Here is a 13,450-nt window from a genome sequence, read left to right as displayed (position 1 = left end):
GAAATTACGTCGACAGTTCCTTTAAGAAATGATCTTTTAGATAAAAACCCGAAGGTGTAAGTATGGAAGGAAAAAAGTCATTATGAAATTATCCCCCCCCCCCCCTTATATTTACAATCATCCTTTATGTTTCCTTAGTAAAACCCGCCTGCGGTAGAACTACTTGAAATATATTTTGTGGTCGGCTGCTCCCGTGCTTAAACCACAGAAAGTCGAAGCTTGGGACAGGGAGATTCTTTAAAAAAGTAGTGTTGAGGTGTTCAAGAAATGAAAACCTTTGTTCCTATTTCTCTCTGGTTGTTTGGTTCTCTTGGTTCTCCTAGTTCTCCTGGTTCTCCTGGTTTCCCGGATCTCCTATTCCCTTGTTATCTAGGGTCTCCTGGTTCTCCTGATTCTCCCGGTTTTCCTAGTTCTCCTGATTTCCTGAATCTCCTGGTTCTCCTGAATCTCCTGGTTCCCCTGTTACTCCTGGTTCTCCTAGGTCTCCTGGTTCTCCTGAATGCCCTCGTTTTCTTGGTTCTTCTAGTTCTCCTGGTTCCCTTTGTGTTCTATGTTCTCCTGGTTCCCCTGGCTAACTTTTTTCTCTTGTTTATCTCTGTTGTCTTAGTTCTTATGGTTCTCCAGGTTCGATCCTGGCTCTCATGGTTACCCCTGTTATCTTGGTTCTCTTGGTTTTCCTGGTTCTCTCATTTCTCTTGGTTCTCCTGCTCCTGGTTCTCCTGAGCCTGCGATTTAAAAAATTCAAGAAAATTCGACTCGGGTCTAAGCTGTCGTTGAGCCTTATTTACGGCTCGGGCTTTCGGATTTACGTTGCATCTAATTTTCATCAGAGTTTAGTTCATAAAACCGGTTTAATGTTGTAGTTGGCGGATTTTCATAGTTGGAATTGGTGCATTCCGGGTTTTGATGAGAATAAGACCCAACATTGAGCCTTATTCTTCACTAAAACCAACCAAGGTCGGTTTTATTTTCATTGGGCCTAACTCCTTAAGTCGAGCCTAAGATCTCGCAGCTGTCAATCACGTGACTCAAGCTGTCGTTAGAGTTGGGTCGAAGATTGGGTCTTAAAGTCGGGTTTAAGGAATTACGGCTCGAGCCGAAGCTTTTAAATCGCAGGCTCTGGTTCTCTTGGTTCTCCTGTTTTCCTGTTTATCCCTGTTCTCCTGGCTCTCCTAAATCTCCTAGTTCTCCTGGTTCTCCTGGTTCTCCAGGTTCTCCTGGTTTCCTGGTTCTTCTAGTTCTCCTGATTCCCTGGTTATCTAGGCTCTCCTGGTTCTCCTGGTTCTTCTGGTTCTCCTGATTATCTTAGTTCTTCTGGTTCTGCTGATTATCCTGGTTCTCTAGGTTTTCCTAATTATTCTGGTATTATTGGTTTCCTGGTTTTCCTGATTCATTGGTTCTCCAGGTTCTCCTGTTTTTCCTGGATCTTCCTGTTCTTCTGCTTCTATTGGTACTCCTAGTTGTCCTGGTTATCCCTATTCTCCTGGTTCTCCTGGTATTCCTTGTTCTCCTGGTTATTCTGGTTCTCTTGGTTCTCCTGATTCCTGGTTATCTAGGTTCTCCTGGTTCTCCTAGTTCTCTTGGTTCTTCTGGTTCTCTTTGTGTTACATGTTGTCCTAGTTTTTCTAGATTCATGGTTCTCCCGATTCCCTGGTTATCTAGGTTCTCCTGATTCTTCTGGTTGTCCCTGATCTTCTAGTTCTCTTGTTTCTCCTGGTTCTCCTGATTCTTCAAGTTTTACTGGTTCCCCTGGTTATTCTGGTATGCCTGGTTCCATTGCAGTTGCCTTGGTTCCCTGGTTCCCCTGATTCCACTGATTCCCCTGGTTCTCCTAGCTCTTCTGGTTCATCTGGTTATCCCTGTTATCCTAGTTCTTATGGTTCTCCTGTTCTCTTGGTTCTACTGCTTTTCCTGGTTATCCCTGTTCTCCTGGTTCTCCTGGTTCACCTGGTTCTCTTGGCTCTCCTGGTTCTCCTGGTTCCCCTGGTTATCCTGTTTATCTCTGTTCTCTTAGTTCTTATGGCTCTCCTAGATCTCTTGGTTCTCCTGGTTCTCCACGCTTTCATGGTTTTCCTAGTATTTCCTGTTCGTCTTGTTCTCCTGGTTCTCTTGGTTTTCTTGGTTTACCTGGTTCTCTCATTTCTCTTGGTTCACCTGGTTCTCTTAATTCTCCTGGTATTCCTGTTTATCCCTGTTCTACTGGTTCTTCTGGTTTTCCTGGTTCTCATGGTTTCCTGGTTCTTCTGGTTCTCCTGATTCCTTGGTTATTTAGGTTCTCCTAATTCTCCTGGTTCTTCTGTTTCCCCTGGTTCTCTAGGTTCTCTTAATTATTCTGGTTCTACTGGTATTCTGGTTCTACTGGTTTCCTGGTTCTCCTGATTCCTTGATTCTCCAGGCTCTTCTATTTATCCTGGGTTCTTCCTCTTGGTTTACTGTTCTCCTGCTTCTCTTGGTTCTCCTAGTTTTCCTGGTTATCCATGTTCTTCTGGTTCTCCTGGTTCTATGGTTCTCCTGGTTATTCTGGTTCTTCTAGTTCTACTTGCTCGTCTGGTTCTCCTAGTTCTCCTGGTTCTCCTTGTTCTCCTGGTTCTCTTGGATCTTCTGGTTTCCTGGTTCTCTTGATTCCCTGTTTCTCTAGGTTCTCCTTGGTTCTCCTGGTTCACAGCATGACAAATCATTGTTGTGATGTTTTGATAACTCCGGAAACATTATCCAACTTCCGGTCAGAATATGCACCGGATATAGTTTTATTGCGAGGGATACCGGATATAGATTTAGTGTGAGGGATTACAAGGATTTACTCCGGAGAAAACAAGTCAGATTTGCTCATCATTTATCAATTACAAATCTCAACTTTCTTTAATCCTTGTTTTTGATTTTATCTAGCTCCACCTAAAGTTTTATTCTTCTATTCTTAACCTGACAGGTCAGGTGTATATACTGTATCTAATACATATACCAACGCTACTGGATATAAAAACGCTACCCCCTAAACCCTAAAAAATTTCGCTTTACTCACAGATATTTGCTTTCGTTTTACTTTTTAGCTTTGAAAATTAAATTTTTCAAAGGAATTGATGTAAAATAAAGAAAAAAAGAAAAGGAAATGATCTAGTAAATCGAGTAAAGGGAAATTACATTATTTTGTAAAGAAAGGATAGAAAGGGAAAGGAAATAATATAGTAAGAGAAGGGTAGAAAGGGAAAGCAAATGATAAGCAAAGAAAGGATAGAAAGGGAAAGGAAATGATGTAGTAAAGAGTATAATATGAAATGATAAAAAAAGTGATAAAATAAAGAGAAAAAAATAAAAGGAAAGGATCCATGGTAAATCGAGTAAAGGGAAAGGAAATTATTTAGTAAAGGTAGGATAGAAAGGGATATGATATAATGCAGTGAAGGGAGGGATACAAAGGGAAAGGAAATGATGAAGCAGGAATAGAAAGGGAAAGGAAATGATGAAGCAGGGATAGAAAAGGAAAGGAAATGATAAAAAGTAGGGATAGAAAGGGAAAGAAAATTATGAAGCAGGAATAGAAAAGGAAAGGAAATGATGAAGCAGGGATAGAAACGGAAAGGAAATGATGAAGCCCAGAAAAGGATTGATTAATTTCTGAAGCATCAGAAATTGGCAGTAGGTTTACATACTTGAGAAACTACCTCAGTGAAATAAGTGATTTTGTTGAATTATAATTTTTCTCTAAATCCTTTACCAAAGGTTTACTTCTTACTTTCATTTTCTTCAAAGCCGTAAAATTATATCTTTATATCAAATATCCGAAAAAAATTAAGAAACATTTCCTATTTTTGCTGAAATTTTATATAAAAAACAAAGGGAAACTTTTTTTGAAAATTTAAAGTGATCAATACTGCCATGATCGTGCTATTTATTTTTCGAAATTTTTGCCATATAAACATAATAATACTAGCCTCTTCTAAATTAATTGTTCTCTTTGTGTACATCGTAAAACAAAACAAAAATAATTCGCGGATTTTCAAAAAAAATTTCGTGGATTTTCAAAATTTTCAAAAATTTAATGAAGATAGAATTTTGATGGAGACAAATATTTGAAATTTTGTTGATTCATAAACCATCCCTGTGGTGACGTGATGTCCCACAAAAAATTTGGGCCTGATCGGTTCAGCCGTTTTGACGCTTATTGGATACAAACAAACAAACAAACACCCAAACACCCAAACAGACAGACAAGCCAAATTTATATATAGAAGGAAGGTCATGGCCGTGTAGTTATTATTATTTAATTGACATTATTTTAACCCAATTTTTATTAGTACACCCGGTGCATATCAAACAATGTTTATTAGGACACCGTGACCCTGCATATCAAACTTTTAAAGGATATTTATTATTTTTGTGCTATTACTGCAAACGTGTGTGAATAATTAAATGAATTATTGAATTCATGAGTTTATAATTTATTGAATTATAAATTACTGTTTGAATGAATTGATAAGTTATTGAATGAATGGTTTGATAAATTAATGAACTAATAAATTATTGGTCCAATGAATAAGGCTGGGAACGACGTTCCAACTTTTTCTAAAAATCCGTTCCGTTTTCTTTTTCAACTGTTATTTTTTTTGAAACGGCTAATCCGTTTCGTAAACGGTCTAAAAATTAATGGTTTTTGCCGGTCGTTAACGGATTCCTCCGTTAATTTTCGATGAATTGATTAATAATCAAATAATTACACAATGAATAAATAAATGAATGCTGAAGAGTAATGTACAGTAACCATGATGTCCACAGCATGCCAGCTTACAGAGAAATCTCCAGGAGACCAAAGGGTGAACAAAAAAACACCCGGAAAGCGGGTGTTCACAGGGTGTCCCATTAAAAATGTGCTTGCATGGCATGGATAATCTAATTTTGAAGGTGTCTCAGAAACTTGACTTTCGCTCGAAAGAAATATTGATTTAAAGCAGATCTTTATGGGCGCGTCCAAAACTTATATCACAATCCCATGGGTGTCAAATAACAATGGGAAATTCAAAAAAATTCTCGTACAGTTCAAATTAAATTCAAAAATAGAATTATTAAAATTTGGTGCATCGTTTCAATTCAGCCAGATTTTTTTTTATTTTTCAACCTTTTTTCCTGGGCTAACCTTCTTGGTGACTTTAAATGAATGGTCAATATTATACGACTCACTCTGTATTTTTCAATTAGAAAACGTCTAGATACAGGGTGTCCGACGAAACATGACAATAGCAAGACGACTTGAAAGTCGTCTTTGGTATTTGAATTTATTTGTGACATTTAGTCTTCTATCTAATTTAACATGTATGATTCTTGAAACAATTATCACATAATTCTCCTAGCCCTGGCATTTCCAAAAAGTGGTCTGCGTTTTTTGTGCTTTCAATATTACCGGAGATATAAAGAGTTTGGTTCAGATTTCAATTTTGTTGAATAAATGCAAAATTGTCGAAATCTGAACGAAATTCTTCATATCTCGGGCAATATTGAAAGCACAAAAAAGGCAGACCACATTTTGGAAATGGCAAGACAAGGGAAATTTTGTGATTATTATATCTAGAAATTTACTTCTAAAATTAGGTGGACAAATAAACGCAGCAAATTATATCAAAAATCAAGACGACATTCAAGTCGTCCTGCATACTGTCATGTTTCGTGGGACACCCTGTACTTGAAATTAAACTTAAATACCCCCGGACCTTAAAAATAAAAATCATTATCAGAAAAAAATCACTTTACTAGTATACTAATTCGCAGAAGAGCAAAGAAAAATGTGCGAATTTTTTCTTAAAAAAGAGGAATATTTATCCCTACACGCTGCAGGGCAGGTAGACTGCATAGGTTGAGGCAGTCCCTGCGCCGCCCCGCACTGCGGCCGGGCTGAGAAACCAGTCTGCCAGTTGCTGCTGCTGGGTGATATCAACGCCCGACTTGGAACAGTGAACAATCAAGTACATCCGGTTAGGATTACTTCACGACACATTCAGTGACTAGAAAAGTTATAAAGCACAAAGTATAATTATAAATGTGATTGTTAGTTGCAAGAATTTCAGGTATATCATCCCATCAAACATCATTATTTGTGGTTCTGTGAATTATATTCTGTTTGCACTGGTTGAATGTATTTAGGGCTGTGTTTGCTCTAATTGTAGCAAGGTGTATGGATGGTATTTAGGCTGCTATAGGTAGTAAAATAACAAGTAATAATCAGATTGTTAGATAGATAGATGCACAATTTTACAGCTCAGAAACTTTTTTCACTGTTTAGTTAGACTACTTATGTATAAAGCTGGATTAACTGATACAGGTTGTTCAAAAGCTGTTTTCACATTCATTTTACACGACATTAACTTTTTTTTGTGATTTTATTTTTCTATGCAATGTGCAGTGCATATATGTATTTTGAAACCTTAAAAGAGTTTTATGAATTTTAAAAGCGATGATATTCACATTTTCTTTTATGGAGAAATAAGTGCACTTTCCACTAGTTTTTATTATTTATTTTCCTTAACTTTTTATCAAATTCATTTGAAGCAGTTTTTATTATTCTGAATGCTTATCAACCCCCCTCCATTTCTATGCTCTCATTTTAGCCCCCCCCCCTTTGGTCCAACGAGACTGTCTAATTGAGTGTGTGTGTACACTGTACACAACTTATAGTTAGAGATGCAATGCTTTTGTGTTATCTTTCCTCCCTTAAAAGATAAGAGAAATAACGTTAGTTCAGTTAAGAAATTTAGTGATTCATGTACTGAGCAGTAGTGAACAGTATAAAGGGTTACCCACAAAAGATGAGACTATAAAGACGAACTAAAATATAACGATTACAAGGTTAGATTAAGTCTTTTATCTTGAAAAATGTCTTTTAATGGCCTATATATTGTCATGGCAACGAAAGAAACCAGTTTACAGTTGCAGAGAATCCAAATAGGAAATGGACAATATATATCCTGTGCAGTCGTCTCTGAAGTCTCAGCCTTTGTACATAAATCTTGATAGGGCAGCTAAAAAACTAATTTGATTGTAATTAATTGTCAACCAACTTAAGTTAAAAACCAGTGATTGAACAGGAAAATTTGGACCTTTGCTTATAAATTTAGTTAATTGCTTAAAACTAGTAAAATTTAGTCATCTCTACTCCCATAGTTTTATTACTCCTTGTTCAGGAGAAATAAGAAATTTTAAACTTTTTACAAAAAAGGGACTGTAAGCGTAATTTCAAGTGACCATCCATTCTAAGATAGCAGTACCCGATTCACATCGGTACCCTTAAAAGCTTTGTCTGATTAATTAAATATGAATAGGATACCAATGTTTTTGTTTATTTCAACTGTTTATTTTAATTTTTGATTTCTCTGCAAAAATGACTTGCGAATGCGCATTCCTACATATAAGGAACCATGGATAAATTATTATTACATTATTTTATATTATATTTCATATTTTTTATCAGATTAAGGTATTAAGGGTACCGTTGATAATCGGGCATTGTCATCTTTACAGGGTAACTTGAAATGACGCTTACGCTTTAAAGAATATAAAAGGTATTCCTAGTTCTGAACTTTAACTTTTAGGTCATAATAGCTCAGGTATACCGTTGAATAGGATATTATAGTTTTAGAAGTATATGCATAAAAGCTATGGTATTTTAGAAGGAATTGATTAAATATTTTACCACCTTTTGACCAACATCACCAAACTATGATTTCCCCAGCCGAAGGACGTTAAGTAACTTAAACGTCCCTTGTGACATTAAGTAAATTTACGACCCGCTCGCGGCTCTGCGAAGTTTTCGTGAAAAAGTTAGCGCATTTGCATCTCCCAAAGACGATAAAATTGTATACAACTACTTTTTCGGGAAATTAAAAATTATGATTAACCACGGGTTCCCTCGAGCAACTTTGCCTACAAAATTGGTTGTAAATAATTATGAGCAATGTTTTAAAGCCAACCACTTTCTAATTTAATGTCTTAAAGATCTAATTAGAAAAAAGAAAAAGTTTAAAAGAGATAATTCCCATTAGGTCACGCCAATTTAACAGAATTAGTTAACAATTAAGCACAACAAACATATGCAAGTTAAAAAAGGTGTATAATTTGGTGTATCCCTCCTTAGCGACTCCCCCCTCCCCCCCCTTAACAAAAAACCATTTCCCAAAAATCAACGTTTTTTAGAGACTCAAGCATAGCCCAATTAAATTAAAACATTTTTGGACAATTTGTAAGCAAAAAAAAAAAGTTTTGGGAGTTTTTGCTTTAAAATTTGAGGCAAATCGGTTAAGGGATTCACGAATTATGATCGTGAAAACAAACAAACAAACTGACTTACTACTTAATAGATATGGATTTAGTATTCACACACTGTTCACTTTTAACAGTGTTTATACCAAATATATAGGAAATGAAGCTTTTTGCTTTATTTATAATTTCTCTACAAAACAAAATGCTGTTCACATCACATGTCTAATATTAATGGAGAAAGGGTAACATAAACAAATGTTGTTTTAAGCAGTTTTTAATAGATAAAGCTTGTTGTTTGCTTATGATAGAGAAATCATAATTTTCACATAATGATGAACTATTCATTTAAACATTAAAAAATTCTGGTACGACCTTGTGACTACGTAGTTTTGATTTTCCAGCAATGTATAGCAAATAAAATTTATTGTTTTGCATTTTAATTGTTTGTTCATAAAAAGAAGAAGAACTTTGTTTAAAAACATTTGATCTAACGTGAAATTCGAATATTTTTGTTGTGAAACGAAAAATTATGCGAACACAATTTGAGTTGGAATTGAATCGATTCAGGAATATTTCATATTTTTTATAATTTTTTCGCTATATCAATTCTAAAGTTGATTAACCTTATACCTGTTTTTAAAACTGCATTTACCCAGCAGTTTCTTTGAGAATTTGAGAATTTCATTGTTGGATAAATCTAGAATTTAAATCCGTATAAACTTGTCTGTATGTAGTGTCTAGATTCAAAATTTAAGGGCTTGGAAAGAAATTCGCTAAAAATCTCACAATTTAAAATTTTTTAAAACTTTCCTCTTTAATCTGTTAAAGGGACTTACATAATTTCAAGTGACAATGCATTCATAGATGGCAATGACCGATTCACAACGGGACCCTTTAAACCTTTATCTGATCAATAATGGTGAAGATATTGTAGTTTTTCTAGGTTTAAAAGTATTCCATTCTGAGATTTTTTTTCCTGCAGTAGAATTTCGCCATGCAGGTCCCTTTTGTAGAAAACCCACAATTTACCATAATCAGGTTTTAAAAATGAGAAAGATTAATTCATCTTAATTCATACAGGCAAGGGTACCGTTGTGAATCAGGTATTGTAATCTTTGCATGGAGGTCACTTAACATTACACTTACACTTTAACCCTTCGGCAAATTTTTGTTCTTAATGATACACTTTTCTTCAGATTCAACTTTTTTTAAAATATTTGCCAAAACTTGGCTTGTACCAGTCGTAATAGATTGCATTAGGAAACATTAAAGTAGTATTAAGTCAGGGAGGAGCGTGAGGGTTAGACGGGGGTGCTATGATTAATTATCATTTGAAGTAGAATCAAGATTAATTATGCATAATAAGTTGCAGAGATGAGGATCAGGGAAGTCTGAGAAATTAAACTGTCTAGTTAAATACTTGTCCGGGCGCCATCTTGCAATTCTAAACTAGGTTTGGTTTGGAGGATTGCGAGTACGGTTTGGTTTGGTTGAAGAATTTGACGCGGCGCACACAAGAAATTTGCGCTGGGTAGTTTTCAGATGCTGTAAGATGAAATATCAACCACAATAATTCTACGGTTGATAATTTCGTAGGATATTAAATTCCATGGAATGAAAATTGATTAAATTTTAGGATATTAATTACAGGTAATTGTGTGGCTAAGTCATTTAAGAATGAAGTTGCATCGTGCAATGAGGGGGGAGGGTTGTTTTGTTAACTTAATGATCCCCGCCCTCTTTTAATGAGTTCATTTAGCAGAGATAAATTGGTCCGGGATAATATTGAGAGAAATTATATTCTACCGGAGGCATTTAGAAAATATTTTACTTCGTACACAATAATTGTTGGTTGGTAGATTCTGAACGTGAGCTTTTTCAACAAAATCGTTTCCTCAAAACTATGATCACTCCGCTTCTAAAAGATAAAACCGTCATTTTCTACGAAATAACGAATTACCGACGAACGCATTTTAAATTTGCGAACATTTTGTTAAAAAATATTAAAGGATTGTTTAAATCAGTTTATTTGAAGTTCTATGCTGTACAATTTTCTTTCATTAAAAAAAATAATCATTAAAATTCATTAAAACTTTATTTTTGAAATTTATTTGAAGTATTTTATTTTCAAGTGTGCTTAACTCTAAATTATGGTAAATGGTTCTCTATCTGCTAAAATATGATCTGTCTTTTACTAATCTTTTTCAATTAATTCTTAAAGTTCAAGGAACTATATATTGTCATTTCAAGCGACCAGGGACCTTCTATTTGATAAAACTAATGTCCGATTCACAAAGGTAACCTTGAAACCTTAAATATGTCGATAATCTAGAAGATTCCGTTTTTTCTCCAGCTTGTAAAGGATTTAGTTCTGTCAATACATCCATTATCTCTGCAGCAGAAATGCGCAAATCACTTTTGTTAATTGAGATACTACACAATTGAAAGTGACCAACCTTTATAAAGAGAAATCTGGAATAGTTCATTTATTTTGATCAGGCATATAGCTTAATGAATCTAAAATATTACTTAAAGAAAAGTAGGTCCCTTGATATAACATCTGCCGTCCCTTTAAGCATCCAAAGATAAAATGCAAGAATAAACGATAAACAGGTTTTTCAAGAATATATAGATTTTATCATGTTTCCTCAAGCATATGTGTTGTCTTATAAACGAAACATATGTTTGTATATTTTTCATTTATAAAATTTCTGCCAAAAAAAATAATATTTTGTTCTTAATATCTAAAAATTACCGGAAAGATTTCAATGTTATGTTCAAAATTTTGCACAAAATGTTAAAAATATTTTAAATTTATAACATTCTGTTCGAAAATTTAGAACAAAATGTTAGGATTTTATCTATCAATGTGTGAACATTGCAGGGTGTTTAATAATTAAAAAAACACTATTTGAAATGTGAATATGTGAATACAGGATGTTTCAACAAATATCAGACAGTCTTGTTGGAACTGTGCAGAATAAGTATGAACAATGAACAAGAGATAAAAGTGTTAAGTATTAAATAAATATTCTTTATTTTAGATTGAACTCCATTATGCTTTCAAACTAATAACTCTTATTTTTTAAATCAGAACTTTTGTTTTGTTAATTTCGGGATCTCTATCTAATCCAGATCTACAGATACAGATCTACAGATACAGATCTACAGATACAGATCTACAGATACAGATCTACAGATACAAATCTACAGATACAGATCTACAGATACAGATCTACAGATACAGATCTACAGATACAGATCTACAGATACAGATCTCTATCTACAGATACAGATCTCTATCTACAGATACAGATCTACAGATACAGATCTATCTAATCCAGATCTACAGATTAATTTTTGATGGTTCGTATTTTTAACTTTGATTAAGGGATCAATTATTTATCCTCAAAATTAAAATTAGATATCGAGATCAAGCGTTCAAAATTAACGATACTCCCACAACGGCCTCTGAAGAGCTAATGTTTTACAAGATACAAGATCGTATAAACCCTCCAGTATAGCCGCACATATTTTATTCTTTCTTTAATTTCTTTTATAGATTGGAGTGGTTTACTTTTATATATTTTATTCTTAAGCAAAATTAAATCTATATCTTTAAAATTTACGACCATTTTTATTTTCATTTCCAATGATCTATATCGTAAAACTCATGTTTTTATATGATAACTGAATGCACTAAATCATTTTAAGGGCGGATTTGAAATAAATGTATCGAGTTTAAAACAATGTTATTTATGAGGGGGGGGGGGCTTCTGGGAACTTTTTACACGAATTAATCGTTCGATTTTTCTTTCCTAAATTTGGACTCGCTCTCCTGATAAAATCCTAAAATTAAGATTTTTTGTCTGTTAATATTGTAAATATTTTTTATTTTTTCCGCATTATTCTCTTTTTACTATGTTTTGTTCGCTTTTTTAATTTTTCTTTTATATTTTCACGTATTTAATTACAGAATATTTTTTACAAAATTATATAAACAATTTTGTTTAATCTATTTGAAGAAATACATCTCTTTAAATAAAATATTTGAATAAACATTTGCTGAGAAATTCAGGAAATTTGAGGAAAAGGATATTCAGTATTCAACTCAAGTTTTATAGACGAAATAGAATACAGATAGAACAGTAATAATCTGTGAAATATATACGAATCTAATCAATGATAGAACAGTTTTAATCTGTGCAAAATAAGTGAAATAGATCACAGATAGAACTGTATTCATCTGTGTTATATAGACGAAGTAGATCAAAGAAAAGATAGAACAGAGTTTATCTGTGTTATAGACTAAACAGAAAAAAGATAGAACAGTAATAATCTCTGCAATATAGACGAAATAGATCAAAGATAGACCAGTGCTGTGTATTATAGACGAAATAGATCAAAGATAGACCCGTGTTATGTATTATAGACGAAACAAATCAAAGATACCAGTGTTGTGTATTATAAACGAAACAGATCAAAGATAGACCAGTGTTGTGTATTATAGACTAAATAGAAAAAAAAGATAGAAAGTATATATCTTTGTACTAAAGACTAAATAAAACGAAGATAGAAAAATATTAAGCTGTGTATTATAATAGACTGAATAAAAAAAATGTAGCAAGTATCTAGCTGTGGATTATAGACTTAAAAAAACAGAACAGTTTAATCCTTGCTCCATAGACGAAATAGAACATATTTGTGAAACATAGACGAAATAAAACTGAGACAAAACAACTGAAACTTCAGTAGAAAATTACGTCATGTAGATATTGCATATTGCTAAGGCATATCTACAGAAATTTATTGACATGCATTGGGAGTGCTGAATCTCCCCCAAAAATTCCATTTTTCATGTTTAGCCGCAATACCCTCACTATTCGCCCCCTGATTATAAGAGACTTTTATCAAGTTTGGGGGCGGTGCAAGAGGTCATTCTCAACTTAAATTCAAACACATGTACATATTGATCAATTTGTTTCTAATATATTTAAATCCGGTGAATTTCTGAACTTTGCACTTGGATGCAAATTGGGAATTTAATCTGAATATCTTCATTTGGGACAAAATACAATTTGAAGTTTTCACAATTTTGTAACAAACTTGATCCTCTTTATATATTCGTTTAGTGGCTCTTCAGACTGCATCTAGTTTTCCTAATCAACAAATCAAGGACAAGGGGCTTTGAAACCACGTTTTTTTTTTT

The 13,450-nt window shown here is 33.8% G+C and overlaps 2 protein-coding genes across 2 annotated transcripts in view; both read left to right on the top strand.

Annotated features, from left to right (window-relative positions):
- The first annotated feature begins 267 nt into the window (after positions 1–267).
- On the top strand, positions 268–2,256 carry LOC111703004 (uncharacterized). Its single transcript, XM_023474842.1, has 3 exons — positions 268–624; positions 1,406–1,495; positions 1,663–2,256. The coding sequence occupies exons 1-3, from the start codon at positions 268–270 to the stop codon at positions 2,254–2,256; spliced, it is 1,041 nt and encodes a 346-aa protein (XP_023330610.1).
- A 4,498-nt stretch (positions 2,257–6,754) lies between these two features.
- Positions 6,755–13,450, top strand: part of LOC111703003 (leucine-rich repeat-containing protein 24) — a 39,578-nt gene continuing 32,882 nt past the window's right edge. The window contains exon 1 of the mRNA XM_023474841.1: positions 6,755–6,831. The gene's annotated coding sequence lies outside the window, so the exon portion shown is untranslated. The remainder of the gene's footprint in view (positions 6,832–13,450) is intronic.

Source organism: Eurytemora carolleeae, unplaced genomic scaffold, assembly GCF_000591075.1.
Source record: "Eurytemora carolleeae unplaced genomic scaffold, Eaff_2.0 scaffold417, whole genome shotgun sequence".
Taxonomy (NCBI): domain Eukaryota; kingdom Metazoa; phylum Arthropoda; class Copepoda; order Calanoida; family Temoridae; genus Eurytemora; species Eurytemora carolleeae.
This window is presented reverse-complemented; position numbering and strand designations above follow the sequence as displayed.

Excerpts from the sequence above, each read along its gene's own strand:
- LOC111703004 (XM_023474842.1), top strand. The coding sequence starts at position 268 with ATGAAAACCTTTGTTCCTATTTCTCTCTGGTTGTTTGGTTCTCTTGGT. Across the intron at positions 625-1,405 it reads TAGTTCTTATGGTTCTCCAG|GTTCTCCTGTTTTTCCTGGA; the intron begins GTTCGATCCTGG and ends TTGGTTCTCCAG. Across the intron at positions 1,496-1,662 it reads CTATTCTCCTGGTTCTCCTG|GTTCTCCTGATTCTTCTGGT; the intron begins GTATTCCTTGTT and ends CTGGTTATCTAG.